The sequence below is a fragment of the Anolis sagrei genome, chromosome 4 (assembly GCF_037176765.1).
Source record: "Anolis sagrei isolate rAnoSag1 chromosome 4, rAnoSag1.mat, whole genome shotgun sequence".
Lineage (NCBI taxonomy): Eukaryota > Metazoa > Chordata > Lepidosauria > Squamata > Dactyloidae > Anolis > Anolis sagrei.
The window spans coordinates 131,207,247-131,234,985 of record NC_090024.1 but is presented as its reverse complement, the minus strand read 5'-3'; the positions used below and the strand labels follow the sequence as shown (position 1 = coordinate 131,234,985).

General features: G+C 44.9%; 1 protein-coding gene across 1 annotated transcript in view; it reads left to right on the top strand.

Annotated features, from left to right (window-relative positions):
* UHMK1 (U2AF homology motif kinase 1) overlaps positions 1–26,097 on the top strand; it is a 31,333-nt gene extending 5,236 nt beyond the window's left edge. Inside the window, exons 2-8 of the mRNA XM_060774339.2 lie at positions 10,147–10,439; positions 11,935–12,126; positions 12,870–12,964; positions 15,141–15,217; positions 18,046–18,144; positions 19,675–19,763; positions 22,029–26,097. Coding sequence (XP_060630322.2) covers positions 10,147–10,439; positions 11,935–12,126; positions 12,870–12,964; positions 15,141–15,217; positions 18,046–18,144; positions 19,675–19,763; positions 22,029–22,175 — 992 coding nt within the window. The 3' untranslated portion in view covers positions 22,176–26,097. The remainder of the gene's footprint in view (positions 1–10,146; positions 10,440–11,934; positions 12,127–12,869; positions 12,965–15,140; positions 15,218–18,045; positions 18,145–19,674; positions 19,764–22,028) is intronic.
* The last annotated feature ends 1,642 nt before the right edge of the window (positions 26,098–27,739 follow it).

The window sequence follows — 27,739 nt, the reverse complement described above, 5'->3', positions numbered from 1 at the left end:
GAAACTTGGTGGGGATCTCTTGGAGGCCCTCCTCGACCAGAGGCACGTCGTCTCCTCCTCCTGGATGTTCTGGAAGGGGGTGGATCGGTGGGCTCAGGAGCCGAAGGGTCTTTCGGCGGCAACCTCCGGAATAGAAGCCGCAGATCCTCCCCTGGCTCTACAGCCCACTGTTCGTCGTCACCTCCTCCCTCAGTGGTCCCCACTTGTGGCTCTGGGGCGAGCTTCAGCCTGGAATGGTGGACCCAGGACCGGATACCCGCTACCTTAGCCGCAGTGTGGGTGGTGAGGAGGATCTGGTGGGGCCCGACCCACTTTTCGGTCAATGCCTCCGGTCGGTACGTACGGACCAGGACCCAATCACCGATAGAGAAGTTGTGGACAGGAGCATCCAAAGGAACAGGAAGATGAGAAAGCAGGTACCTATTCATAGAAGAGAGGATAGAAGTGAGAAGAGACAGTCTCTCCCTGATGCTCTCGGATCCCACCTCATGCAAGTGTTCAGCCTTGAGGGGGACCCGGGAGGAAGGGAAAGGCCTACCATAGAGGATCTCAAAAGGACTCAACTTCAAGCCCTTCCTAGGAGCAGCCCTGATTCGAGTGAGAGCTAGTGGGAGAGCATCTGGCCAGGGCAGGCTCGCCTGCTGACAGATCTTAGCCAATTGCCTTTTGATGGTCTGGTTCATTCGCTCGACCTTCCCGCTTGCTTCAGGGTGCCAGCTGGTATGCAGGTTCCACTGGATCTGGAGAGCCTGGGCGACCTGCTGGGTGACCTTGGAAACGAAAGATGCTCCGTTATCTGAGGAGAGGCAGATGGGCAATCCGAAACGGGGGATGATGTGATTGAGCAGGGCATGGCTCACCTCCTTGGCCGCACAGGTGTAGCAAGGGAAGGCCTCAGGCCACCCACTGTAGCAGTCCACAAACACTAACAGATATTTGTACTTCCGGCTAGAGGGCAGCTCTGCGAAGTCCACTTGCCACACTTGCCCGGGTTGGAGGCCCGGCTTGAGATGCCCCACTTCTGGCCGCTTCTGGATCTTGGGGTTGTTCTTAAGACAGAGGAGACACCGACGACAAGCATGGACTGCTGGGCCATGCGAGGGCCGATGAAGAGAGTCCTGAGATGCTCCAGCATAGCATCGTGGCCCCAATGGGTGCTCTTGTGGAGGCGCAGGGCCACTTCACGCATAAGGGGATCAGTCAGCAACAGACGGCCTTGGTCGTCCTTCCACCAGCCCTCCTCCTGCTTCAGACCCTCTCCCTTCGCGAACTCATCATCCATGGCTCCATACACAGGGAGAGAGGTCACAGTGGTGTCTGGGATCAAGGCACCAAGGAAGATGGGCTCTCGATTGGCAGCCGCCTTGGCTGCAGCGTCTGCTCTCCGATTCCCCTTAGCTGTGTCCTGGTCCCCGGTCTGGTGCCCCCTGCAGTGGATGACAGCTACTGCAGCAGGCTTGCAGACAGCCTCCAAGAGTCTCAGTATCTCAGCCTGATGCTTCACGGGGCTGCCAGCTGTTGTCAGCAGCCCCCTCTCCTTCCAAATAGCCCCGTGAGCGTGGAGCACATGGAAGGCAAACTTAGAGTCCGTGTAGATGTTGGCAGTCTTTCCCTCGGCCAGCTCCAGGGCTCTGGTGAGGGCGATGAGCTCTGCCTTCTGGGCGGAGGTGCCAGGAGGGAGTGGTTCAGCCTCGATGGTGTCCCAGAGAGTGACCACAGCATACCCGGCTCTCCTTTCGCCCTGATGACAGCTGCTGCTGCCGTCGGTGAAGAACTCAAGCTCAGCATCAGGAAGGGGCTGGTCCTTGAGGTCAGGGCGGCTGGAGTAGACTTCTTCGATGGTGGCAATGCAGTCATGGGGCTCCTGGTCGTCTCCTTCAGCCAGATCGATGGGCATCAGGGTGGCAGGGTTGAGACAGTTGGTGGTGGCCAGGGTGAGGTCTCCTTGGTCGATGAGCAGGGCCTGGTAGCGCGTGAGCCGGCCGGCGGACAGCCAGTTGGTCCCCTTGGCATCCAGGACCGCCAGGACACTGTGGGGAACGTAGACGGTCGTCGGCTGGCCCAACGTCAGCTTCCTGGCCTCCTCAGCAATCAGGGCAGTCGCGGCCACGGCTCTCAGGCAGGCAGGCCACCCAAGGCTGGTGTTGTCTAGGCGCTTGGAAAAGTAGGCAACTGGTCTCTTGGTGCTGCCCAGTGGCTGGGTAAGCACTCCTGCTGCCACCCCCTGGCGTTCATGGACATAGAGGAAGAAGGGCTTGGTCATGTCAGGGAGCCCCAGGGCAGGGGCTGACATCAGGGCTTTCTTGATGGCTTCAAAGGCTGTCCTGCATTCAGCTGACCAGACTAGGAACGTCTCTGGCCCCGATGTCGCCTCATACAGGGGCTTGGCAATCAGTCCAAAGCCTGGAACCCAGATTCTACAAAATGAAGCCATGCCCAAGAAGCCCCTCAGCTGTTTCTTCGTCCTAGGCTCCTTGACCCTGCAGATGGCCTCCTTCCTCTCTGGTCCCAATGCCCTCTGCCCTTGGCTGACGTCAAACCCCAGGTACCTCACAGTGTCCTTACAGATCTGGGCCTTCTTTTTGGATACCTTGAAGCCAGCTTCCCCCAGGAAGTTGAGGAGGCTGATGGTGAGACGTTCACAGGTATCCTTGTCCCCACAACAAAGCAGCAGGTCGTCAATATACTGCAGCAGGACCCCTTGGTCGCGATCAGGCCACTTCTCCAATTCAGAGGCGAGGCTTTGGCTGAAGATGGTAGGGCTGGACGTGAAGCCTTGGGGCAGAACCTGCCAGCAAAGTTGCACCCGCCTGGCAGTGCCCACATGCTCCCACTCGAATGCAAAGATCTCCTGGCTATCCTTGTGAATAGGGATCGAGAAAAAGGCATCCTTTAAACCCAAAACAGTAAAGCAAGAACAGGAAGGAGGAATAGTAGAGAGTAAAGTGTAAGGATTGGGCACCACAGGGTGCAGGTCTACCACCACAGCATTGATGGCCCTCAGGTCCTGAACAAAACGATATTCAGAACCATCACCTTTCCGTACTGGGAGGACTGGGGAGTTGAATGGAGAGGCACACTCTCTCAGCAGAGAGTGCTTTAAGAAATTATCAATAATGGGCTGGAGGCCTTTCCTAGCCTCCATGGGAATCCTATACTGAGGGATCCTAGGGGGAGTGATGTCAGGTTTGAGGGTGATTGAGACAGGGGCAATGTTCTTAGCCCTTCCCGGGACCCCATCTGCCCAAACTATGGGATCCACCTGCTGTAGGACTGCCAGAGGAATCAGATCAGCCTCTGGACTGGGCTGATGGAGAAGGAAGGCCTGAGCTCTCCATCCTTCTTCCTCAGGAACTGCTAGGATGATCTTTTCTGGCCCAAAGGCAACTTGGGCCCTGATTTTACAAAGGATATCCCTGCCCAGAAGGGGGACAGGACACTCTGGCATATATAAGAACTCGTGAGACAAGGTCCTCCCCCCCACTTCACACTCCATGGGCTTCATGAAGGAACGCTCTGCCTCTTTCCCCGAGACCCCAACTACCTGAGCCTTCCTGTTCCCCAATTCTGTTCCCCTGAACCCCTCTGTGAGCACTGAGTGGGTGGCCCCACAGTCCAGGAGGAAGTCGACAGTCCTCCTCCCAAACTTCAATGGCACAATAGGGTCAGAGGGTGCCAGGGAGATCCTTCTTCCTAGTCACAGGACCCTCTCGTGGGCCCCCCTTTCCCTTCCCTCTGGGCAGTCCCTTCTGATGTGTCCTGTCTTTTTGCACCCATAACATTGGACATCCCTATAGTCCCTCTGCCTCCCCTGGCTCCGATTTCCCCCATTCTGTCTGTCCCTGTTGTCCCTGTGGTCCCTCCCTCCATCCCTGCCCCTATCCCTGTCTGCCAGAGCAGCCAACATGCAAGTGGCCTGAACCTCAGCCTGTGCCTTCCTGTCATCCTCCTCCTTTTGTGCAGCAGCGTCTTCCCGGTTGTGGAAGACCTTGAAAGCTATGTTGATGAGCTGGGAGATGGGCATTGCCTCCCCTCCCTCAATTTTCTGGAGTTTTAGTTTGATGTCCCTGGTGGACTTCCCAATGAAGAGGGTGTTCAGCATGCGCTGGCTGTCGGGGTCAGTGGGGTCAATGTTGGTCCAATTCTTGGCCATTCGACACATCCGGTCGTAGAAGTCCGAAGGACTCTCGTCCGGCTTCTGTTGAATGTCAAGAAGCTTGGAGAGGTTCAAGGGGCGAGGGTATACCAAAGGCACACCCACTAGGATATGGCGATGGAAGCTCTTTAGAGCCTTCCTGCCATCTTCCGTGTTGAAATTCCACCCAGGGTCTTCCTTGATTGGGAAAACAGCCTCCCTGTCCTCCCCATCGTCCACCTCCCCCTTCATGGCTTCTGCCTGAGCAGCGGCCAGTAGGCGGCGCTTCTCTTCCTGGGTGAGGAGTGAACCCAGAAGGGTCATGACATCCCCCCATGTGGGGCGATGGGTTAGGAAAATGGTTTTGAGCAGCTCGTACATTTCAGTGGGATCCTGGGAAAGGGGAGCTGTGCTCCTCTTCCAATTGATGAGGTCTGAGGTAGTGAAGGGAACATGCACGAGGAAGGAAGTGCCCCCCGGCCCCACTGTCTCCCTCAAGGGAGCCTGGATGTGAGCAGGGTGGCTACGCAAGCTGCCCTTGGTGATGAGGGGCTCAAAGGGATCCTGAGGGTCTGTGGGGACCCTTGGGGAAGCTACAGGTGGGGCAGGAGAGGGGATCAAGGGTTGCTCAGGAGGGGGAGGGGCCCTGGGAGTGCCTTGGTGGCCGCAAGGGGAATGGGAAGGTGCTGGGGCACTGATGGCAGGGAGCCTGGGTTGGGGAGCGAGGCAGGGGGCGAGGGGGTCAAGTTCCCTCAGGGAAAGGGGCTCCAGCCGCAGGCTGGGGCACCTTTTAGGGGTCTGAGCGGGAAGTGGGAGAGGATCAAGAGGGGTGCTGTGTCTGGCCGGGGCGAAAGAGGAAGAGGAGGAGGAGGGCGGGCAGCTGAGGCTCAGCGAGGGGGTCCTGGAGGAGCTGGGGGGTGAGGATGGGGTAGGAGTGGGGCTGCAGAGAGGGGCAGATGGCAGTGGAGGGTACAAGGGGGTGGAGGCGCTCTGGATAGAGGGCCCAGACTTTGCAGAGGGAGATGTCCCTGCTGGGGAAGATCGGGGCTGGCTGGGTGCCTGGGCTGGGGAAGACAAGAGGGCAGGAATCCCTGGGAGGAGAGATTCTGAAGGAGGGGTTGTAGAGGAGGGCTCAGGAGAGGTTACAGGAGGGGAAAAGGGAAGGCTGGGGCGGTAAGGAGGGGGATAAGCAAGTGTGTCAAGGAGGTCCTCCTCGGGAGGAGGCAAAGGGTCTGGAGGGAGGTTTCCCGGGGGCTGGGGCTTCGTTCCCTTCTCCTTGCATGGGAGGAGTTGGACACGACTGCCCCCTTCCGCCTCCTTCCGGTGCAGGGCGAAAAAGCACGAGGCATAGGCTAGCTCGGCCCATTTGGCCCTGGCACAACAGTCCTGCTGGAGCTTCAAGATGAGCTCCGGATCAGTGCTGCCGTGAGGGGGCCACGAAGCTCCGCCTTCTAAGGGCCTGGTAGGCCACTTCCTCATGCTAAATTTCACCATACTGGCCTGCGTCAGCGACCGTGACGCGATACTGTCCCATTCCGCCAGTATCCTTCCCAAAGGTGTTTCTGATGGAACAGTACGTTTGACCCCTGAATAACATGCGCCCATCTCTCTTGATAGCCCCACACTGAAGTGGCTAATCAGGGTAGCCCCCCCAACCGCTGGTAGGCTAGAGCCTGAACGGTCCCCTAGCAAGAGAGCCCGAGGCGATCAACCCTTGGCAGCTAGGCAGTCCGAAAGGGAAGGGCTCCCTCTCCAGCGTAGCTCCAGCCAAGGCCGCAAAAGCGAGCTGAGTTGCTATTCTGGACCTCAAACGTGGATGTTCGCTACCTCCCGCCAGGAATTTGTTACCGAGACCTAGAGAATCCCTCCCCAGTGGGCCGACTCCGAAGCTGGTTCAGAAAGCCTAGAATCCCCTCCCACCTGGCAGACAAGGCAGCCCGCGGTTGGCTTCTTACCCGTCCGGACGTTTTCTTCCCCCCTTCTCGCGTCGGTCGCTCCTCTTCCTGGAAGTCCTTAGATCAAGGCTTCCCTGGCGCTCCTTTGTGCTGAAACCCCAGGTCAGGGCTTAGGAGGAGATGGCTGCGGGAGAATTTGTAGTTTTGGTTAGCTGGTCAAATGGAAGTCCAAATTGGGAGAGGCGCCTCTTTTCCCGAGCCGCTCCTCCGCCGCCACTGGCCCAAAGAATCAGTCCAAGGCGCCTGCTTGAGAATTTAGGCTATAATTTGGTCTGGAACCTCAAGCAGCAGTCCCTTCGTGGTAAAGCCAAATGATATCGAGCTCTTTTGGGGGGGTTCTCCCAGCGAGGGGAGGCCCAGAGGACCGCAAATGGGGTCCTGACCTTGGCGAGCGACCAGCGGAGGCCAATCCAAAAAGACGCAAAAACGTTGAAAAATCAATCTCACCAAGGCTGAAGAGGAGATCTGCGACCGAAGCGTTTATTTTGCGATTCAGCTGAAAAGGATGCGTTACAGGGATGAATCCTCAAGTAAGCATGCAATACAGTGATTTTCAGGCATATTTATACAGTCAGAACAAAGAAATCCTGGTTTGAATCTCCCGCCCGCCTCCTGTCAGTTTCCCTCGTCCTGATTGGCCGGCTCCGGAACAGCTGGGAGGAGGCTTGGCCGCTGGTCCCACCCTCTCTCCAATCGCTGGCCGCGGCCGCCTCTAGAGAGCCAATCAGAGCCCTCGGAGCGCCTCTAGAGATTGTCCAATCAGCGGCCAGGAGGCGGGCTCTGGTTTGACAGCACAGGAGGGCGGAACGCCCGGGAGGCGTCCGCCAGCTGATTGAACACCTATTGTCTCCTCACAGCAGGGGAGGCGGATGGGGGAACAAGGGATTTCCTGGGTCCTGATAAAAGATGTGTATAGGCAAAAGAGGGTGGCTATGGGTGGTGTCTGGATCTTCAACCTTGCAGGCAAAGGGTCCTTTGTCACAAGGGAGCATGCACAAACACCGTAATTGATGCAATCAGTCTGTTTTTCCGGCTTCTGGCTGATCAAATCTCTGGCTATTGTTTGTCTGAACTCTGAAAAACAAAGCCACAGATTTGCCAGTATTTTCCATGCAATGTCAATATGGATGGAGTTTCTCCCAAGGAAATTGAATTTCCTTAACTGTAATCCCCTGGTCGCATATTCTTTTATAGGGTAAAGTTCAAGAGGGGAAAGACAAGGAAGGGGAAGGCGAGGATACATCTTATTTCATTTCATATTACACATATTTCATACATACATTCTTTACAGTTTATCATAATTCATAGATTTCATAGGAAAGATCCCCACCCCCGCAAAGTTTATTAGAAGACCCCACAGCAATTAATAAAGGCAATCATCAGAGTTCCTGAGGTATGATCCTTTGCAACAAGGGCATGCACCCACAAGCGGGGGCCATGCTTCTCAAGCGGCTGGTTTGGAGTTCATAGGGGAAGTCCGTGGCGCTAGAGCACCAAGTCAGTCAGAGAAGGCAGAAAAAGTCCGTAAAAGAATCTGTGAGTGGTGGCAGGCGGGCCAATGTCCTTTGGAGAACTGCATCTCCCAGCCAAGACCTGGACTCATCTGGCCTCCCTCCCCGGGGCCGCTGCGGTCGGCTGCTGCAGGTCCCAGGCGGCCTGAGTCCACGTGGAGCGAGGGCTGCCGCGGAGAAGCGGGGAGCCCCGGTTTGACAATCAGCTGTTTCTCTGCAAGGCAGAAGTTCTAAAACAAACCTAATTTCTTCCCGGGAGGAGCAGCCCAAAACAGAGAAACTGGGATGGCAGATAGACTTAGAATTAGTCACTGAACAAGGCAAAATTGGAACGGCGGCGATCCGCCATGTTAAATGTTTAGTGGATAGCGGGGTCCGAAATGGCGGTTTCCTTATCCGCGTTTTGGTCGAACGCAGATTCGGGGTCCGGGGAGCACCTGGAGGTGCCCCCCGCGGGCTCACGGCTCTCCGGAGCCCAGAAAGGAGTTTTTGGAAACATTTATGGAGTGCTGAGCCAGGAAGGGATACAAAAGTATCATGCGGAAAGACAAAAAGTTTCAAGTTTCAAGTGGTTTATTAGGGAACGATACAAAGTAAGGAGAGGGGAAAGTTAGCTGAGGTTTGCAGGCATTCCTGGTCTTGGAGCTGGCGGCTGAGGTACATTCCATCTGCTGGCCTCAAAGTTCGGCCCAGGAACTGCGGAACTCCCTGCTGCAGTTCAAATTAAAGTAAAAGCTGGGCTACCGGCAGCGTCAGCTGTCACTATGATGGTATAGTAAAATATAGTAATATATAATACTGATACTGTGCTATGCTAATAATCTTATATATAGTATGTATGTATATCTTGTTAGCCACTATGAGTCCCCTTTGGGGTGAGAAGGGTGGCATATATATGCCGCAAATAAATATAAATAAATAAATAAATAAGAGTACAAACATTATTATCTGGGTTGCTGTGAGTTTTCTGAGCTGTATGGCCATCTTCCAGAAGCATTATCTCCTGACGTTTCACCCACATTTCTGACAGGCATCCACAGAGCCCCTGGTGGTGCACAATTGGTAAAACCCTTGTGCTGGCAGGACTGAAGACCATCAGGTCAGAGGTTCGAATTAGGGGAGAGCGCAGATGAGCTCCCTCTGTCAGCTCCAGCTCCCCATGCGGGGACATGAGAGAAGCCTCCCACAAGGATGGTAAAAGATCAAAACATCCGGGTGTCCCTGGGCAATGTTCTTGCAGACGGCCCATTCTCTCACACCAGAAGCAACTTGCAGTTTCTCAAGTCACTCCTGACAAGAATTTAAAAATCCTCAAAGGTTGTGAGGTCTGTTGGAAACTAGGCAGGTGGGGTTTATATATCTGTGGAATATATATCACTTGACTAGTTTCCAAAAGACCTCACACCCTCTGAGGATGCCTACCAGAGATGTGAGTGAAATGTCAGGAGAGAATGCTTCTGGAACATGACCATACGGCCCGGAAAACTCACAGCAACCCAGTGTTTCCAGCCATGAAAGCCTTCAACAACACATTATCATCATCTTTATTTATAACCTGCCCTACTCCCTATCAGGACTTAAGACAGCTAATAACACTATGTAACACGATTTTTGTGCCTGGGTTGTTGTTGATATTACAGTTCTTTATATACCGCTTTATCTCCCCCAAAGGGGACTCAAAGCAGCTTAACATAAAAGGAGCAGGAGAACATTTAAAATATACAAATACACAAACATTGAAACAGGATTAAATATAAACAGTATTTAAAAATTCCCAGTTAAAAAATATTAATTTGGATTTGACTAAGGCCTAAAGAATAGATTTTAGCTGAGATTTTAATTCTATTGGATGTTTAAATTATGTTGGGTTATTTATTATGTTGTTGAGTACTTTATAATTTTTAATGAGATGTTGTGTTTGATGGCTATGCTTATTTTTTATGATTGTAATGTTTTTGTTTACATGTTGTTTGCTGCTTTGAGTCCCAATCTGGGAGAAAAGTAGGAGAGAAATAAAGGTAATAATTAGAACAAATTCAAAGTATTAAACTGCAAAGACTTTGTTTTGGTGGGACATCCTGCAGCATATTTTGCTCTAGTTTTCCAATGAGTATCTCATAGAGTCTCAACCAGATAGCCAACAATCAAGTGGCAGTTAATGCCTCCCAAACAAAGGATTCCCCCAAGCTTTGAAGCTACAAGGCTATTCAATTCTAATCAAAGTGATCAATTGCAACATTCACACTTGCCCCAAACAGACAAGAGTACTTTTTCCCACCCTGGACATTGTTCCACAGACATATAAAACCCACTGCCTCACTTCCAACAGACCTCACAACCTCTGAGGATGCCTGCCATAGATGCAGGCAAAATGTCAGGAGAGAATGCTTCTGGAACATGCTCAAACAGTCCAAAACTGAAAACCGATATCTTCCAAATAGGTGTTTTTCTTTTGAGAATTTTAGAAGCAAGAAGCTTCTGAAGATGGATTGGTTCTACACTGTACAACTCTTGCCAATATATGTTTGATCTCTTCTGCTTATAGTGACCCTCTATGGTGTGTTCTCCAACTGCTCCTCTCTCAGAGGTCCCTCATACTGCCTTCTATTGGAGTTGCTGGATGTCAGTGTGTCAGAACTGCTTGTGTATTCCAGTCAGCAAGGCTGCTCCATGTGGGTCACCCAGCACTGTGCCAAAGACATTCTGGAAGCCTTGGACTTCCTTCACCACAAAGGCTATGTGCATGCAGACCTGAAGCCACGCAACATCCTCTGGAGTGCAAAGGAGGAATGTTTCAAGCTCATTGACTTTGGACTCAGCTTCAAGGAAGGGAATCAGGTTGGTCACACAATACTAAATCAGTTAGGCAATATTTCCCGAGTTTTCTTTCTTCAGTGGCAAGAAATTCAACAGAGGGGCAGGAATATTAGAGAAAGTAGGTATGAGTGTTCAGGTTCACCTGACACTTAAATATACCTGCAACCTCATGCTTTCTCGTTTGCTGGGTTATTTCTTTTGCAATCAGCTTAAATGGGATCACTGTTTGTGGTATGTGTGTAGTAAACACAGAGAAAATATTTGCTACTTCTGTAAGACGCTCTTGTTTGTTTGCTTCTCTTTTCTCCTCCTGCATGTTTGTCAAAGTAGAAGACTGGCAAAGAAAAGTATCAGTCCCGACACTGTCAGGGTCTGTGCAGCCTAACTATTTTTCCATATCACTCAGAGCGAAAAGTTAATTTGATTTCCATTAATTAATATTGAAATATTCCTGTAGTGAGTAGACCATCCATTTCCCTTCCACTTAAAATAATATAACATGAAATGGCAATACGAAATTCTTGTGTAGCTGCTCGAATTTTATTTTTAAAATAGGAAGCCTCCAGTGGCACAGAGCTGAAATAGCAGACTGAAAGGTTGGCAGTTCAAATCCAGGAAGCAGGTTGAGCTCCCCCTGTTAATCCCAGCTTCTGTCAACCTAGAAGAAGAAGAACTTTATTTTTCTCCCCCGCCTCCATCTCCCCGAAAGGACTCAGGGTGGCTTACATGGGGCCAAGCCCAGGGAACATACAATTAAAAGCAGAGCAATAACAAAATGCTATTTAAAAAGCATAAAACAACATAACAGTAATAGACAGGCATCAAGCAACAAAAGACCTAATTTGAAAAAAGGGGAGGGGGAGGCCAAAATACAGGCTGATTAAAGAGTAATTGATTCAACAAGGTGGATGACAATGTATAATAGCATAGGAAATATCATTAAAACAGAGCAATCTAACAAGATCAAAATTAATTCAGTTTGACTTACAAAATCTGAATAGTAATGTAATATAGGAAATTCAGGTTGAATTATAATTAGGTTGCGATACCTAGCAGTTTGTAAACATGCAAATGTGAGTAGATCAGTAGGTACTGCCTTGGCGGGAAGGCAATGGTGCTCCATACAGTCATACCAGCCACATGACCTTGGAGGTGTCTACGGGCAATGCAGGCTCTTTGGCTTAGAAATGAAGATAAGCACCAACCCCGAGTTGGACACGACTGGACTTAATGTCAGGGGAAAACCTTTACCTTTACCTAAGGCTGTTGAAGGCTCCTCCCTAAACAACAAGCCCCAGAATTTTGCAGGAAGCAGAAACCGGATTTTAAGTGAATTTGTAATGTAATACACTATTGAGATTAATTAGAGGCATGCATTTCATAGCACCATGTGAAGCAGTTTAAGTAGACAATGTGAAGCGGTGAAGTAGTATAAAGAGAAGGCAATGTGAGGTTAGAACTATATGATATTTGATTTAAAAAATTCACACTTAAAAATGCTTTCACTTCTCCATAGGATGTCAAATATATTCAGACAGATGGATATCGGGCTCCTGAAGCTGAGCTGCAGAACTACCTGTCCAAGACAGGTATACAAGGGGGAATTGAATGTACATCCGCTGTAGATCTCTGGAGTCTTGGCGTAGTATTACTGGAGATGTTCTCAGGAATGAAACTGAAACAGATTGTCCAATGTCCAGAATGGAGGGTGAGTCTCTTTACAGCAATTTTCCAAAGAGATCCATAACTATTGGAAGATTTAATCCCTGAATGCCTTGCATTTTGACTGCAGTAGTTCTTCTGTTCAAATATTTGCCTCCAACACACAACATAGTCTGCAACAGGTCCAGAAATATTCAAAATATATGGAGAATCTTCTGTTTTTTGTTTGTTTTGATAGAAAGGCTGATGTTGGATGCGGTGAGGAACCCTGTAATATTAAACTGCATCCAAAAATAGAATTATTTTTGCATAGTCACAAAAACATACAACCTTTGAGTCACACTTTTCTTACTTTTGTAATGAACCTTCTACCCTCCTTGATATGTTTGAATAGTATGTATTTACCATAGAAACACTATGGGAAATCGCCTACAGTTTTCTTTAAATCAGAATGGCTGAAATTGATGCTTTTCATTAGACCAGGGGTCCTCAAACTAAGGCCCAGGGGACGGATACGGCCCTCCAAGGTCATTTACCCGGCCCTCGCTCAGCGTCAACCTAAATCTGAAACAACTTGAAAGCACACAACAACAATCCTATCTCAACAGCCAAAAGCAGGCCCACACTTCTCATTGAATATTATCCCAACATGGAGATGTGAACCTGGCAGTAAAATCTAACTCTAGCATATAGTGTGATTAACCAAGAAAATCAGATGCTAGGAGTAAAAATGTGTTTTTCCTGTCAATATTCTTTCCTTCCTTTTTTATTTCTTCATCCCCTTTCTAGGCAAATAATTCTGCCATTATTGATCATATTTTTGCCAGCAAAAGAAGAGTAAATTCTGCCATCCCAGCCTATCACCTCAGAGACCTCCTCAAAAGGTATGATGTTCCAGGACGTTTGAAAGGAGAATAGCTTATGCAGTGTTTTTTTCTTTCTCTAGAAGATCATATCCTTCAACTCAAAGACGGCATTCTAAATACAGGTCACCTGTGGAATATGCTAGTTTCCAAGACTGGAATTGTCATCTTTGAAGGTCTGAAGAAGGAGTGGGGATCCACTAGGGGCAATAATGTAAATAGAATATTTGCCATTGCCATTCCCATGTATTATTCAAAAACATTACCATATCTTTGCCAACAATCAATAAGTCAAAATACCAATGTTGATCAAATAAATTGCATTTTGGGCACACTCACAATTAACATTTTGATGTTCTATGTTGTCTGAGTATCCTTGCCTGATTAGTGAAGAGAAAAGATAGCAAAATTATTTTTTCTGTTCTTGGATTTGCTTTTCTGAATGTTTTCCAAATCATCCAGAGGAGGGCGACTAAAATGATCAAGGGTCTGGAGAACAAGCCCTATGAGGAGCGGCTTAGGGAACTGGGCATGTTTAGCCTGAAGAAGAGAAGGCTGAGAGGAGATATGATAGCCATGTATAAATATGTGAGAGGAAGCCACAGGGAGGAGGGAGCAAGCTTGTTTTCTGCTTCCTTGGAGACTAGGACACGGAACAATGGCTTCAAACTACAAGAAAGGAGATTCCATCTGAACATTAGGAAGAACTTCCTGACTGTGAGAGCCGTTCAGCAGTGGAACTCTCTGCCCCGGAGTGTGGTGGAGGCTCCTTCTTTGGAACCTTTTAAGCAGAGGCTGGATGGCCATTTGTCAGGGGTGATTTGAATGCAATATTCCTGCTTCTTGGCAGGGGGTTGGACTGGATGGCCCATGAGGTCTCTTCCAACTCTTTGATTCTATGATTCTATGAATTTTGTAGCTGGGATCTCAGCACATTTTAAAAACTTCTATTACCTTTTTAGGCCCAATTTCATACAGAAGTTATGGCCTACTTGCATTTTTGGGGCCAACCGGTATTACAGACCTAGTTCAGCTTGCCTCATAAAATCTTCACCTGCTTTGCAAATGGATTTTTTGGAAATAAGAACTGGGAAACACATTCTGGACTGTCTCAGAGGCTCAGCTCATTAAAAACAGTTCAGGGCATTCTGTCAGGCAAGCTTCAGGAAAGCTCTAGTAAGATTATAGGACTCCAGTATCAATTGACCTTTCTTTCTTTCTTTCTTTCTTTCTTTCTTTCTTTATTTATTTATTTATTTATTTTAAAACATATTCCGCCCTTCTCACTCTGGAAGAAATTGTAATATTGGAAGAAATTGTAATGTTCAATAAAGTGGAAGGAATTACAAAATCTATATAAATAAAAATGTAATGTTCGTTTGTGGGGTTAACATAACTCAAAAACCACTGAACCAATTGACACCAAATTTGGACACCATACACCTATCAGGCCAACAAGTGGCCATCACTCATAAAAACACTGGAAAACACAGCAGAAGTGACTTAAAAAGCCAAAAAACAAAAAAATACATTACAACACATGCGCAAAGCCACACACACACACATATAAAAATATATACCCACAAACACACATGTATGTATGTATATACATATATATGTGTATATGTATGTATGTATATATATACACGCGCACACACAAATGTATATACACATATATACACACAGAAAACACATATATACAGACTCGGCCACAGCAACACGTGGCAGGGGACAGCTAGTATATAATACAGATGAATTTAAGTCAGCAAAGCCATTGCCATGAGGTTACAAGATCTGAACAGAGCAGTTGAAGATCATGTCTCTTCGAAGTCGTTTCATTTATAAAATTACGCTAAGTCTAAGCCAAGTGGATGACATACTTATCAACTTTAAAGTTAATGAAATAGCTTTTAATTCATGAAGGCAATCTACAGTTGTTGAATCTATGAATTTAGTTTGTGGCTTTAAGACTGTATTTGTTCTGATATGTTACTGTGACTGGATATGGAAAAAAATAATGAGCAAAAAGAGTGGAAGTGTTTTCTTATTCTCTTTCCTTCCCTTGTTTCGTGACCTCTTGAAAATGCTGTCTCACCTTTCAGGGCATAGAGCTGTGATATTCATTTTAGTTTTACTGTTTTCTAGACTTCATTACCTTTAACGTCACAGTAAATTAAAGACTGTGTTTCCTTTCCAGCATGCTTCATAATGACCAAGAAAAAAGAGCTTCTGCTGCGAAGGCCTTGTGCAGTCCTTTCTTCAGCATTCCTTTTGGTAGGTTATCCTGTATTTCACTAGTCTCAATCCAACTAGTCTCTGATTAACGTACAATATTTTCAATCCCTTCTCTTCATCAGTGTGACCAAGCTAAGAAAAAACAATTCAAAAACAAAACTTTGCTTTTGTAAAGGGCATTTCTATTGACTCTTTGCCAGCAGATTCATTTTAACTGGTTGCTTACTTCATCCATCCATCCATCCATCTCCCATGTGATCATGTTTTGAACCAAGGGAAGGGGATAGGGTGCTGAAGATAACTAGCATGATCTCTTTAGGTGAAAGAGGTGGTGATTTGTATGTGATTTAAGAAATAGAACATTTATTACAATGAGAATAGACCTGGGTCAGTTCAAAAAACTGTCTTATCTGCAGGGGGCCGATAATATTTCTGTAAGCAAGAGAGAATGTCCCAACTGTTCTAGGGAGAACTAGGCAAAATTACAAAACAAGGAAATAAACTTAAATAACCACCTGGGGAGTGGCCCATGGTCTTTGGTGTCTACCTACTAATGCACGGGAAATAAACAAGATGGACGCCAACTAATGCAACAAAGCAAATATGATAGAAGTGGTTTTAAAATTTTGTGTGTTATTGCCTATATGTGAGTTATATTAACTGTATTGTTTTATTTGCTTACTGCTTTGTTGTTTTATTGATGTGTTGTTGGGCTTGGCCTCATATAAGCTGCCCCGAGTCCCCTTGGGGAGATGGTGGCAAGGTATAAATAAAGTTATTATTATTATTATTATTACTAGCTGTACCCGCCACGCATTGCTGTGGCCAACCTTCCCTCTTTCTCTCTTGCTTTCCCTCCTTCCTTCACTCCCTCTTTCCTTCCTTCCTTCCCGTCTTTCCTTCTCTTCTTCCTTCCTTCTCTATCTCTTTCCCAAGGAGCCCCCGGTGGCGCAGTGGGTTAAACCCCTGTGCCGGCAGGACTGAAGGCCCGACAGGTTGCAGGTTCAAATCCGGGGAGAAGCGGATGAGTTCCCTCTATCAGCTCCAGCTCTTCATGCGGGGACATGAGTGAAGCCTCCCACAAAGATGATAAAAACATCAAATCATCTGGGTGTCCCCTGAGCAATGTCCTTGCAGATGGCCAATTCTCTCACACCAGAAACAACTTGCAGTTTCTCAAGTCGCTCCTGACACGACAAAAACATTCTCTTTCTTTCTTTCCCCATTTTTCTTTCTCTTCTGCTGTCTCTATTTTCTTTCTTCTCTCTTTCCTTCTTTCCTTCCCTCCCTCTTTCTCTACTTCTTCCCCCTTCCTTCGCTCCCTCTTTCCTTCCTTCTTTCCCTTTTTTCTTTCCTTCTCTCCTTCCTTCCTTCTCTAACTTTCCTTCTTTCCCCCTTTTTCTTTCCCTCCCTCTTTCTCTCCTTTCTTCCTTCTCTACCTCTTTCCTTCCTTCTCTCTTTGCTTACATGCTTCCTTCTCCCTTTCCTTCTTTTTCCCCTCCTTTCTTTCTTTTCTTTCTTTCTTTTTTTCTCCCCTTCCCTCCCTCTCTCTTCTTTTTTTCTGTATTGACATTTAGCTTTTCGTCATTTAGCCTTTTAGGGTTTTCTAAGTCCCTTCTGCTGTGTTTTTTAGTGTTTTTATGAGTGAAGGACATGCATTGGGTTGTTAGCTGTCTTGTGTCCAAATTTGGTGTCAATTCCCCCAGTGGTTTTTGAGTTCTGTTAATCCCACAAACGAACATTACATTTTTATTTATATAGATTATTATTATTATTATCCTCGAAATCTCCTGAGATGGGTCTTATGATTGGAATGCAGCAATAGAGAGTTATAACCTATTTCTGAAAAATAGACAAAACAGGAAAGGAGGAGGAAAGGAGGTGTATGGTATGTTAAGAATATTCACATCTATGAGAAGACCCATGACTTAGATTCTGGAAGCTATGTTGAGAGTATCTGATTAAGAATAGAGTGGGAATGAAAAACCAGGGATGCTATTATTGATATCTACTGCAGACCTCCAAGCCAGACTGAGGACTTGGATGATAACTTCGTAGAACAGATGACCACATAATCACAGGGAGATATGTAATAGTGCGAGGAGATTTTAAATATCCTGTTAATTGTTAGAAGACAAACAGTCTTTGTGAAAGAGATCTATGAATCTTAGTGGACTACAAGCTGAACATGAGTCAAGAGTGTGATGTGGTAGCTAAAAAAAAAACCAAAACCAAAAAAACAATGCAAGTCTAGCTACATCAATAGAGCGTAATGCCTAAATCAAAGAAAGTCATCGTCCCCTTCTTTTCTGCTTTGGTCAGATCTCATCTGGAATACTGTGTCCAGTTCTGGGCACCACAGTTTAAGAAGAAGGATATTGATAAGCTGGAATTGTCCAGAAGAGAGAAACCAAACCCTATGAGGTGCAGCTTAGGGAGCTGGGTATGTTTAGCTTGTATAAAAGAAGGTTAAGGGAGTACACAATAGCCATGTTTAAATATTTAAAAGGATGTCACATTGAGGAGGGGACAAACTTTTTTTCTGCAATGGATTCAAATTGCAGGAAAAGAGATTCCACCTAAACATTACAAAGAATTTTCTGACAGTAAGAGCTGTAGGATATGCTACTTTGGAACTTTGTCTCCTCTATAGGTTTTTAAGCAGAGTTTGGATGGTCATCTGTCAGGAATGCTTTGATTTTCCTGCATGACAGGTTAAACTGAACAGCTCATGTTCAAACTGAACAGCTCATGAACAGCTCATGTTCATGTCTTTTCCAGTTCTATGATTAACTCTTTGTACCAACATACTATTTATCAGTGATATATAATGATGACTTCTATCTTTAACCCTGCTATTTGAATAGCTCCCCACACTGAAGATCTGGTGATGCTTCCAAGTCCCGTGTTAAGGCTTCTGAATATTTTGAATGATGCTTCTTTTCAAAGTGAAGAAGAATTTGAAGGTCAGTACACTGTTTTCACATACCATGGTGGTTCTCAACCTGTGGGTACCCAGGTGTTTTGGCCTATAATTCCCAGAAATCCCTACCAGGTTACCAGCTGTTAGGATTTTTGGGAGTTGAAGGCCAATAATAATAATGATAAGGAGGAGAAGGAGGAGGAGGGGGAGGGGGAGAAGAAGGAGGAGGAGGAGGAGGAGAAGGAGAAGAGGAGGAGGAGGAGGAGAAAGAAGACCAAAATTCTAGGGGGCCCAGGAATTAAGTGCAATGCTATGGCAGGCAACAATAATATTAGATACGGGTCTGTGGCTGTTCATTCTGGGGCCAATTAGGGGAAAGAATCTGAGTATTTGGTAGTAAGAATAACAATGTGTAGGGCTGAGTTAGAACTGGTCATTTTTAAAGGCTTGTTGAAACCACCAGGTCTTCAAGCTCTTACAAAAGGAGGGGAGGGATGGGGCCTGTCCTATTTCCCTTGGAAGGGCGTTCTAGAGACAGGGCCACCATTGAGAAGGCCCCCTTCACCACTGAGAAGGCCAAAACATCTGGGGACCAACAGGTTGAGAACTACTGACACACCACATTCTGAAATGAATTGGAAAATGTACAGTCAGCCCCCTGCAAATGTGGAATGAGTACAAATATCCCCACAGGGGAAATAGGTGCTATGGTCCTTGCGAGGGAAGTGGGTGGGGTGTACTCCTGGTAGTGAGGAATCATGCAGGGTGAGGAAGGAAGGAAGGAACTGAGTGTTCCTTTCTCTCTAAATATGCCTGATTACTCAGTGCCCAGGGGGAGGGAGGCAGCAAGCAATGAGACAGGGAAAGAAATAATGGGGCATCGTCATATAGGTGATGGTGAAATGTTAACAGAGGATAGAGGAAGGGTGGAGCTACTCAACATCCTTCTTTCATCATTCTCCTCCCTAAAAGTTAGCAGTGCTTAACTTGGGAATAATGGAAGAGTAGAAAAAAATGCAGCACAAAATAGGTAAGAAGGCAGTACAAGAATATCTGGCTAATCTAAATGCATTTAGCTCTCCAGGGCCCATTAAATTACATCCAAGGGCATTAAAAGAACTGGCAGAAGTAATTTCAGAACCACTGGCAATCATTTTTGAGATTTTCTGGAGAAAAGCAGAAATTCCAGCAGACTGGAGGAAGGCAAATGTTGTCCCAATCTTTAAAAAGCATAGAAAAGAGGACCCAAACAACTACTCCCTAGTCAGCTTGACATCAATACTAGGAAAGATTCTGGAGCAGTTCATTAAACATACAATCTGTAAGCATTTAGAAATGAATGCCAGGCTTATGAAAAATCAACACAGGTCTCTCAAAAACAAGTCAAATCAGATTAACCTTATCTCTTTTTTTTTTCTTTGTTAAGCAAGCATTCAAAAAATGGAATTCCCACACCCTCTGTACTCATTGATATGTATGCCTTGAGTCCCCCCAGGGGTGAGAAAAGTGGTATATAAATACTGTAAATCAATAAATAACAAATACGTTGTCATTTTTCTTTCTGTTTCCACAGATATCATAGATGACATAAAAGAAGAGTGTAGCAAGTATGGGCAGATTGTTTCCCTGTTTGTTCCTAAGGAAAGTCCCGGCAAAGGTCATGTAAGTACACATGCAATTGAGGGGTTTATTTTATTCCATTTTAATACATGGCTCTGTTGACTAACTTGTCATTTCAGTGGAATAAATGTACTCTGCTTTCAGAGACAAACTCTGCTTTCAGAGACAACTTTATGTTCTGTTCTGACAATTGTTGCAGGTGATCCTTAAGCAGATTCATGCATTGGTTTTGAAAAGTATCATTTAAAATGCTTTGCATATGTACATGGGAGTTGCTTCCATTTACATGTTGTATTTGGTTACAGCTTCCAGCTACAACGGAACTTGCAGATAGACATGGTATGAATCATAGGCAGGGATCTTATGGCGTGATCGGAGAGCACAGGGAGCAGAAAGAAAAGAGAGCAACAGGAAAACAAAAGCAAAAATATTTTATTGTACAACAGTCATTTTCCAAAAGCTTGTCATCTACCAATGAAAGGGCAACAAAGGAGGGCTAGTATAACTTCATTAGGAAGGGGGTAGCGAGTGACACAGAACACCCCCCCCCCCTCACATTATGATCCAATAGTACAGAACAATTGTTCTCTTACCTTCTTTTAGCTGGGAATACATTGGGGCGGCGGGAGGGAAAATCAGCTATTTCAGCAGCCAAGGTTCTCCTTGGAAACATATCTAGGTTGTCTATGTAGTGTCAGTATAATTTATTGGGGTTTTTTGTTTTTTTTGTTTTTTGGGTTGTTGTTTTTTTTTGTCGTGTCAGAAGCGTCCTGTTGTGAGAGGACATTCCTGACACGACAAAAATCGTTGATATATATAAATAAATATATTTCAAATAGAATTGCATATTGCAACACATGATGCTTTGATCATATATGTTAGCATAAAATGTATGAAATACATAATATAAAATATACTTTAAAATGTGTATGTGTGTGTGTATCTATCTGTTTTTGTCAGAAGCCTATCAAATGAGTTGTTTGGGCATCATATCTTGAAACGAATCAGTAATGCAGTGACATACAATCAAATTTCTAAATGTGCAATAATTTTAGAGCAATAGTAGAGCAACTGGGACTGTGGCGCAGCTGAATGGGAGTCAGCTGTATTAGATCATTACTGACCAAAAGGTCATGAGGTCAAAGCCAGCCCGGGTTGGAGTGAGCTTCCAACCATTGTGTAGCTCACTGTCGACCATTGCAGCCCGAAATATAGTTGCATCTGTCAAGTAAGAAATTTAGGTTAATTTAACTAATTTACAATGCCTTAAAAATCTCCAGCAAGCATGCAAAGAGTGGGGAAGTACTCCATCAGTGTTACAAATGGACGGTGAAGCGAGAGCTCCCCTGGTGGCCAGAATACCCTCATGAAGCTGGAATGTTAAATAGCCTCTCTGTTTGTCTGTCTATATATGTTGTGTGTCTATGGTATTGAATGTTTGCCATGTATATGTACATTGTAATCCGCCCTGAGTCCCCAGTGGGGTGGGAAGGGTGGAATATACATAAAGTAATAAAGTAAATAAATAAATAAATATAACCAAAAGGGAACACAGACCAAACCAAGGTAATTAAAATCCAATGAAAAACCAACATGCTAAAATAAGATACTAAGTAAGGACTTCAACTCAATCATAAAATCCGTGATGTTATTTCCAATTTTTAAATTACTAATTGATTATGGTATGATTTATAATCACTGGACACCAGGAACATCAATATGATGAGGAGTTGTATGTGAATGCCAATTTTACTGGACAATCATAGAAAAACAGCAGCATAGAGTTGAAAGGGGCCACAAGAGCCATCCAGTCCAACCCCCTACCATGCAGGAAAACACAATGAAAGCACTCCCAACAGATGGCCACCCAGCCTCTGCTTAAGGACAGTCATTGTTTACTGCTCTTTGTCATTTGATTAATAAGTCTGAGGTTTTCATCTCAAGGGATTTTAGTCTGGACCTGAATGGTTCAAGGTGGGAGTCTCCCTCACACATCTTACAGCAGTGGTTCTCAGCCTGTGGGTCCCTAGGTGTTTTGGCCTACAACTCCCAGAAATCCCAGCCAGTTTACCAGCTATTAGGATTTTTGGGAGTTGAAGGCCAAAACATCTGGGGACTCACAGGTTGAGAACCACTGTCTTACAGTGTCAGAAGCAAAGGGATTGCAAGGGGTTGGTGAAGAATCAGAGTGGGAGCTGAATTTCTACCATGTGTCTTCAATATATCTTGCTGTCGACTTACTTTGGTCTGTTGCCTGTTCTTTATAAAAATGCAGAAGAGATTAATGTCCTGCCTGTTTCTTTCCAGGTTTTTGTAGAGTATACAAATGCTGGTGATTCCAAAGCTGCTCAGCAGGCACTTTCTGGGAAGAGATTCGATGGCAAGTTTGTTGTGACTACATTTTACCCACTGAGTGCCTACAAGCGGGGATACCTTTACCAGACCGTGTTTTAGTCTCCAGTGGCTGCAGTCAGAAGAAGCGCATGTAGGCAAAGCAGCCTGATTTTGCTTGAGTGAGATGAGATTCATCTGTGCCTTGCAGGAAAGGCCCAAGTGTTATTTATTTATTTATTTATTTTGCAGCATACAAAAGCTGCCTCCATCTGTTGCCTTTGGTTTATTGTGCTAATCAGAATAACATGAAATGGATTTCTAGATGTAAAGCAAAACAAAAGCTTAATGTGAAAAAAGAGAGTGTATGACAGTGAATTCTGAGCCACCATGAGCTGAAAGATTAGGGTGTGGTGGAAGTTATAGTGAGGTCTGTTGGAACTAGGAAAATCGGTTTATATATTTGTGGAATGACTAGGGTGGGACAAACAATTCTTGTTTGTTGGAGCTAGGTGTGAATGTTTCAACTTGATTAGCATTTAATGGCCTGGCAGTGCTTGGGGCAATCTTTTGTTGAGAGGTGATTAGATGTCCTTGATTGTTTCCTCTTTGTTGTTTTGCTGTATACCATGCAGCTGTGGACAAGTCTACATAGGAACCACCAAACACAGCATTGCCCAAACACGAATCAAGGAACATGAAAGGCACTGCAGACTACTTCAACCAGAGAAGTCAGCCGTAGCAGAGCACCTGATGAACCAATCTGGACACAGCATTTTATTTGAGAACACAGAAATGCTGGGCCACTCTAACAACCACCAAGTCAAACTACACAGAGAAGCCATTGAAATACACAAGCATGTGGACAATTTCAACAGAAAGGAGGAAACCATGAAAATGAACAAAATCTGGCTACCAGTATTAAAAACTCTAAAATTACAACAGCAAAACAACTGAGAGGAAACAATCAAGGACATCTCAACAAATCAAGGTGGTCAGTTGAAACATTCACACCTAGCTCCAACAGACAAGAGTTCTTTGTCCCACCCTGGTCATTCCACATTTATATAAACCCATTTTCCTAGTTCCAACAGACCTCACTATCTCTGAGGATGCTTGCCATAGATGCAGGCGAAATGTCAGGAGAGAATGCCTCGAGAACATGGCCATATAGCCCGAAAAAACCTACAACAACCCAGTGATTTCGGCCATGAAAGCCTTTGACAATTTCAACTTTTGTTTAGAGGAAGAAAGTGCTCATAGCTAAATTATACATAACAGTAGAGCAGGAGTGGTAATGGAGAGGAGTGGATCCCCTTCCATGGATCTGATGGTGCCTGTTGTGCTGACACCCCCTGAATTCATCATGAGGCATAGTTTTTACAGTCAGGTATCTCGATATTTCTTTCTTTGCTTGTTTGTTTTGCCATATTTGGTTTTATCTAGTGCCTATTGTGGGAAAGTAACATTCCTGTTTCTTGCTAGAAAAGCAAAAGACATTGCCACCAAGTACCTCAAGTCTTCTATGGGGATTTTGTGTTGTCTCTAAATATCTCCAAAGTTGTTCTAATTTCAGTGACTATTGCTTTCCATCCTTATTTATAAGAGATGCAACTGGTCTTGCATTTGATAAAACAGATTTTATCTGTGACTTCTAGCCAGTCAGACTCTCAGAATACGTTGGGTTTATTTTCACTATTGCTCAGCAAATCATTTTTCTTTTAGTGGTTAAGAGTCTCTTTAATGAATTTGTAGAAACTGGACTGCAACTTCCATCATCCCTCATTATTGACTGCTGGGGGGTGGGGGTTGCAGTCCTGCACATCTGGAAGGCCAGAGTTGCACACTGCAGACCTTGCCAGGGGGACTCTTGCAAGAACTATAAACAAAGTGTCCCAGTCAAAGAGAAAACAAAAGACATTCCATTGACAAAAAACAGGAAACTAATGAGCATTTGTCAGGAAGCAAGGAAAGCCAGCCAGACACCACCAAAGGTATAGAGGAGGGTTGTTAGAAACAGACATATTGGTCAGGTAAAAAGGGCTCCATTCTGGTCCAGAGGCAGCATAGCTTTAGCCACATGCACATAATATATGCTGCCAGCCCTGTCAGAAAAAGACTCCAGAGTGGAGAAGGTGGTGGTCTGGCCATTGAAGGGGTTGGATTGTAGTTCTAAGTTGCAAAAATCATATAAAATTCAAGATGTAGAGCAGGGGTCCTCAAACTAAGGCCCGGGGGCCAGATATGGCCCTCCAAGGTCATTTACTCAGCCCTCACTCAGGATCAATCTAAGTCTGAAACGACCTGAAAGCACACAATAACAATCCTATTTCATCAGCCAAAAGCAGGTCCACACTTCCCATTGAAATACTAATAAGTTTATATTTGTTAAAATTGTTCTTCATTTTAATTATTGTATTGTTTTTAAGTGTTTTTTGCACTACAAATAAAATGTGTGCAGTGTGCATAGGAATTCATTCATGTTTTTTTTTAATTATAATCTGGCCCATGCTGCAGATACAATAATATCTACACCCGTGATGGTGAACCTATGACACGCGTGTCAGCACTGACACGCATGGCTATTTTTGATGACACGCGGCCACATACAGAGAAGTACACCTTATAAGAGCCAATCTAATTCCATCCTTAAATTTGTAAAAGGCTCTACAAATTTAACATCTGCACATTTGAGCATTGTTCACTCCATAACTCAGCATGGAATATACATTCTTCTTACTTACTTAAACTATAAATATTGCAAAATTATGGGTTTTTTTCCTCGAAGTTGACACCCCACCCAAGTTATGCTTAGGTTTTTGGCAAATTTTGACACACCAAGCTCAAAAGGTTACCCATCACTGATCTACACCATACTGAAATACAATAATAATAATCATCATCATCATCTTATTATTATTATTATTATTATTATTATTTTAAAAAATTAAAAAAATCTGGCCCTATCAACAGTTTGAGAGACTGTGACCTGGCCCTCTATTTAAATAGTTTGAGGATCCCTGATGTAGAAGATATTGAATTTTGCACTGAACACCAAAATCCACATTAGTGTAATGTTAACAAACTTTTACAGTACACATAGCTCAAGTTGATCCTTGTCATAAAGCATGACACCCATTCTGCTTTAATAGGCTTATTATTCAGATTTATAATTATTCCGATGTTTCTAATGTATGCTCACTCGGCTATATCTACTTAAATCATTCGATCAAATCATTCAGATACAACTTGTTTTCTCCTGTTGCCGTTCTTGCCATCTTGACTTTGCTCTTTGGATTAGTAAGAACACAGTGCTGTGCAAGAAGCTACACCTGCATCTAAGACAGTGGTACTCAACCTGTGGGTCTCCAGGTGTTTCGGCCTACAACTCCCAGTAATCCCAGCCAATTTACCAGCTGTTAGGATTTCTGGGAGTTGAAGGCCAAAACATCTGGGGACCCATAGGTTGAGAACCACTGATCTAAGATATCACATAGGTTTTTTAAAGAGGTTGTTGTGTTTATTGCAGTATAAAAAGTCCAATGGAAGGAGGAGGGAAGGAAATGTGGCAGCAATCTTTTAGACTAATTGTGTAAACCTATTTCTTTGAATACAGTACAGAGTGAATTTCACTTTACTGCATTTGAAGAAATGGGTGTATACAATTTTTAAAGGCACTGCCACTTTTTCTTTTCTTCCCCTTTTGTCCCCCTTATCAAGAAATGCAGATCTTCATTGTAGTGTGGAAAGGCAATGGGTCTGTCTGGCAACCAATATAGGTTTGGACTTCCAAACAACAGATCTAAATTGGATCCAGTGTTGATCCCAAGGAATTTTCCTGAATCTGCCCTAAGTAAAAAAAATAGCACTACCCATCTTACTTTATTTGACTGCTTCTGGTGGATGGAGTCAAAATGGGTGGGAAACTGTTCTGTACTCAAATGCCTTCTGCTCAAACTGTTGTGCAGTAAATGTGAGGATGGCAAGCAGCTCTGCTTGAGAAAGAGGACAAAAGTGCAATTTTAAATAAAGAAATAAAAATATATTATTATTTTAAAGTGTCATTTGTTATTCAGGCTGCCTTCACTACATATGTGGTTGTGAGAATGGAGTCAGTGCTGCATTTAAACTATATGTAGATATGTGTTCATCCCAAATACTGGCTTGTGTCCTATTGCTGACATCCTTCCCCCAAAAACACCCCCAAACAATACTTTACATACCTTGGATGTTCCAATTGTGCTTGGATGTTCCAATGTGCATTTGAATAATGGTTTAGCTACTGATTAAATCTGCCTAGCCCCAATTTTCTGGTTAGATCTCCAGCACTTTATTCCCAGCCCCAGCCCTACAAAAAGAACAAAAGGGCCATCTAATCCAATGAGGCAACACAATTCAGAGGTGCAGCATGAATACACTTGTTCTGTTATTCATGACATTAAAGATTTCACAACAGTGTTGCCATGAACGGCTTCACAGAGCAGAAATTAAAACAATCTTGATACATCTACCTTTGTGACCGTATCTCCCTCCATGAACCACCTAGGGCCCTCTGATCTTCAGAGGAGACCCTTCTCTCGCCCCTGCCAGTCTCACAAGCTCACCTGGTAAGTACAAGGGAGAGAGCCTTTTCCGCTGTGGCTCCCCGACTCTGGAACTCACTGCCTGGCGAAATTAGGAAAGCCCCTTCCCTAGAAATTTTTTTAAAGAATCTTAAAACCTGGCTCCACTCTGAGGAGCCTTCTAATCAAGGTGAAAGAAGAAAGCGCAAAAGCCGGGTTGCAGCTAAACATAAAAAAAAACCAAGATTATGGCAACAAGAATGATTGACAACTGGAAAATAGAGGGAGAAAATGTGGAGGCCGTGACAGACTTTGTATTTCTAGGTGCAAAGATTACTGCAGATGCAGACTGTGGCCAGGAAATCAGAAGAAGCCTAGAGAAGACAATTATGCTGGGGAAAGTAGAAGGTAAAAGGAAGAGGGGCCGACCAAGGGCAAGATGGATGGATGGCATCCTTGAAGTGACTGGACTGACCTTGAAGGAGCTGGGGGTGGTGACAGCCGACAGGGAGCTCTGGCGTGGTCTGGTCCATGAGGTCACGAAGAGTCGGAGACGACTGAACGAATGAACAACAACAAAACCTGGCTCTTCCGCTGCACCTTTGATGAATAGGTATATAACTGCAAATTATTGATCAGCTTTAAGTTCTATCATCAGAGTATTCCTCCCTTCCCCCTCCTGTGGAAAAGCCTGCTTCCACACACACCCCTATAATGAGTTCTCCACAAATTACCTACTTCCTTCTTTTATCTCACCTGAGTTTTAATTAACTAGTTTTAATTCTGTTTGTTTTTAATCATTACATATAGCCCGCCCATTGTTATTGTGCTTGTGCTTATTGTAATTTTTATATTGTTATGTATGCATATGTTTTCATGTCAATATGATGTTATTTTTATTGTTCGCGTTTTTGGTTTGTGTTTTGGTTTTTCTTTATTGTAATTGTTATGTGGGCTTGGCCTCATGTAAGCTGCTCCGAGTCCCCATTGGGGAGGTGGTGGCGGGGTATAAATAAAGATTATTATTATTATTATTATTATTATTATTATTATTATTAAATTAAAACTTGTCTGTAAAATACACCTTAGCTGCATAAATATGACATAACCTTGGACATTTAGTCC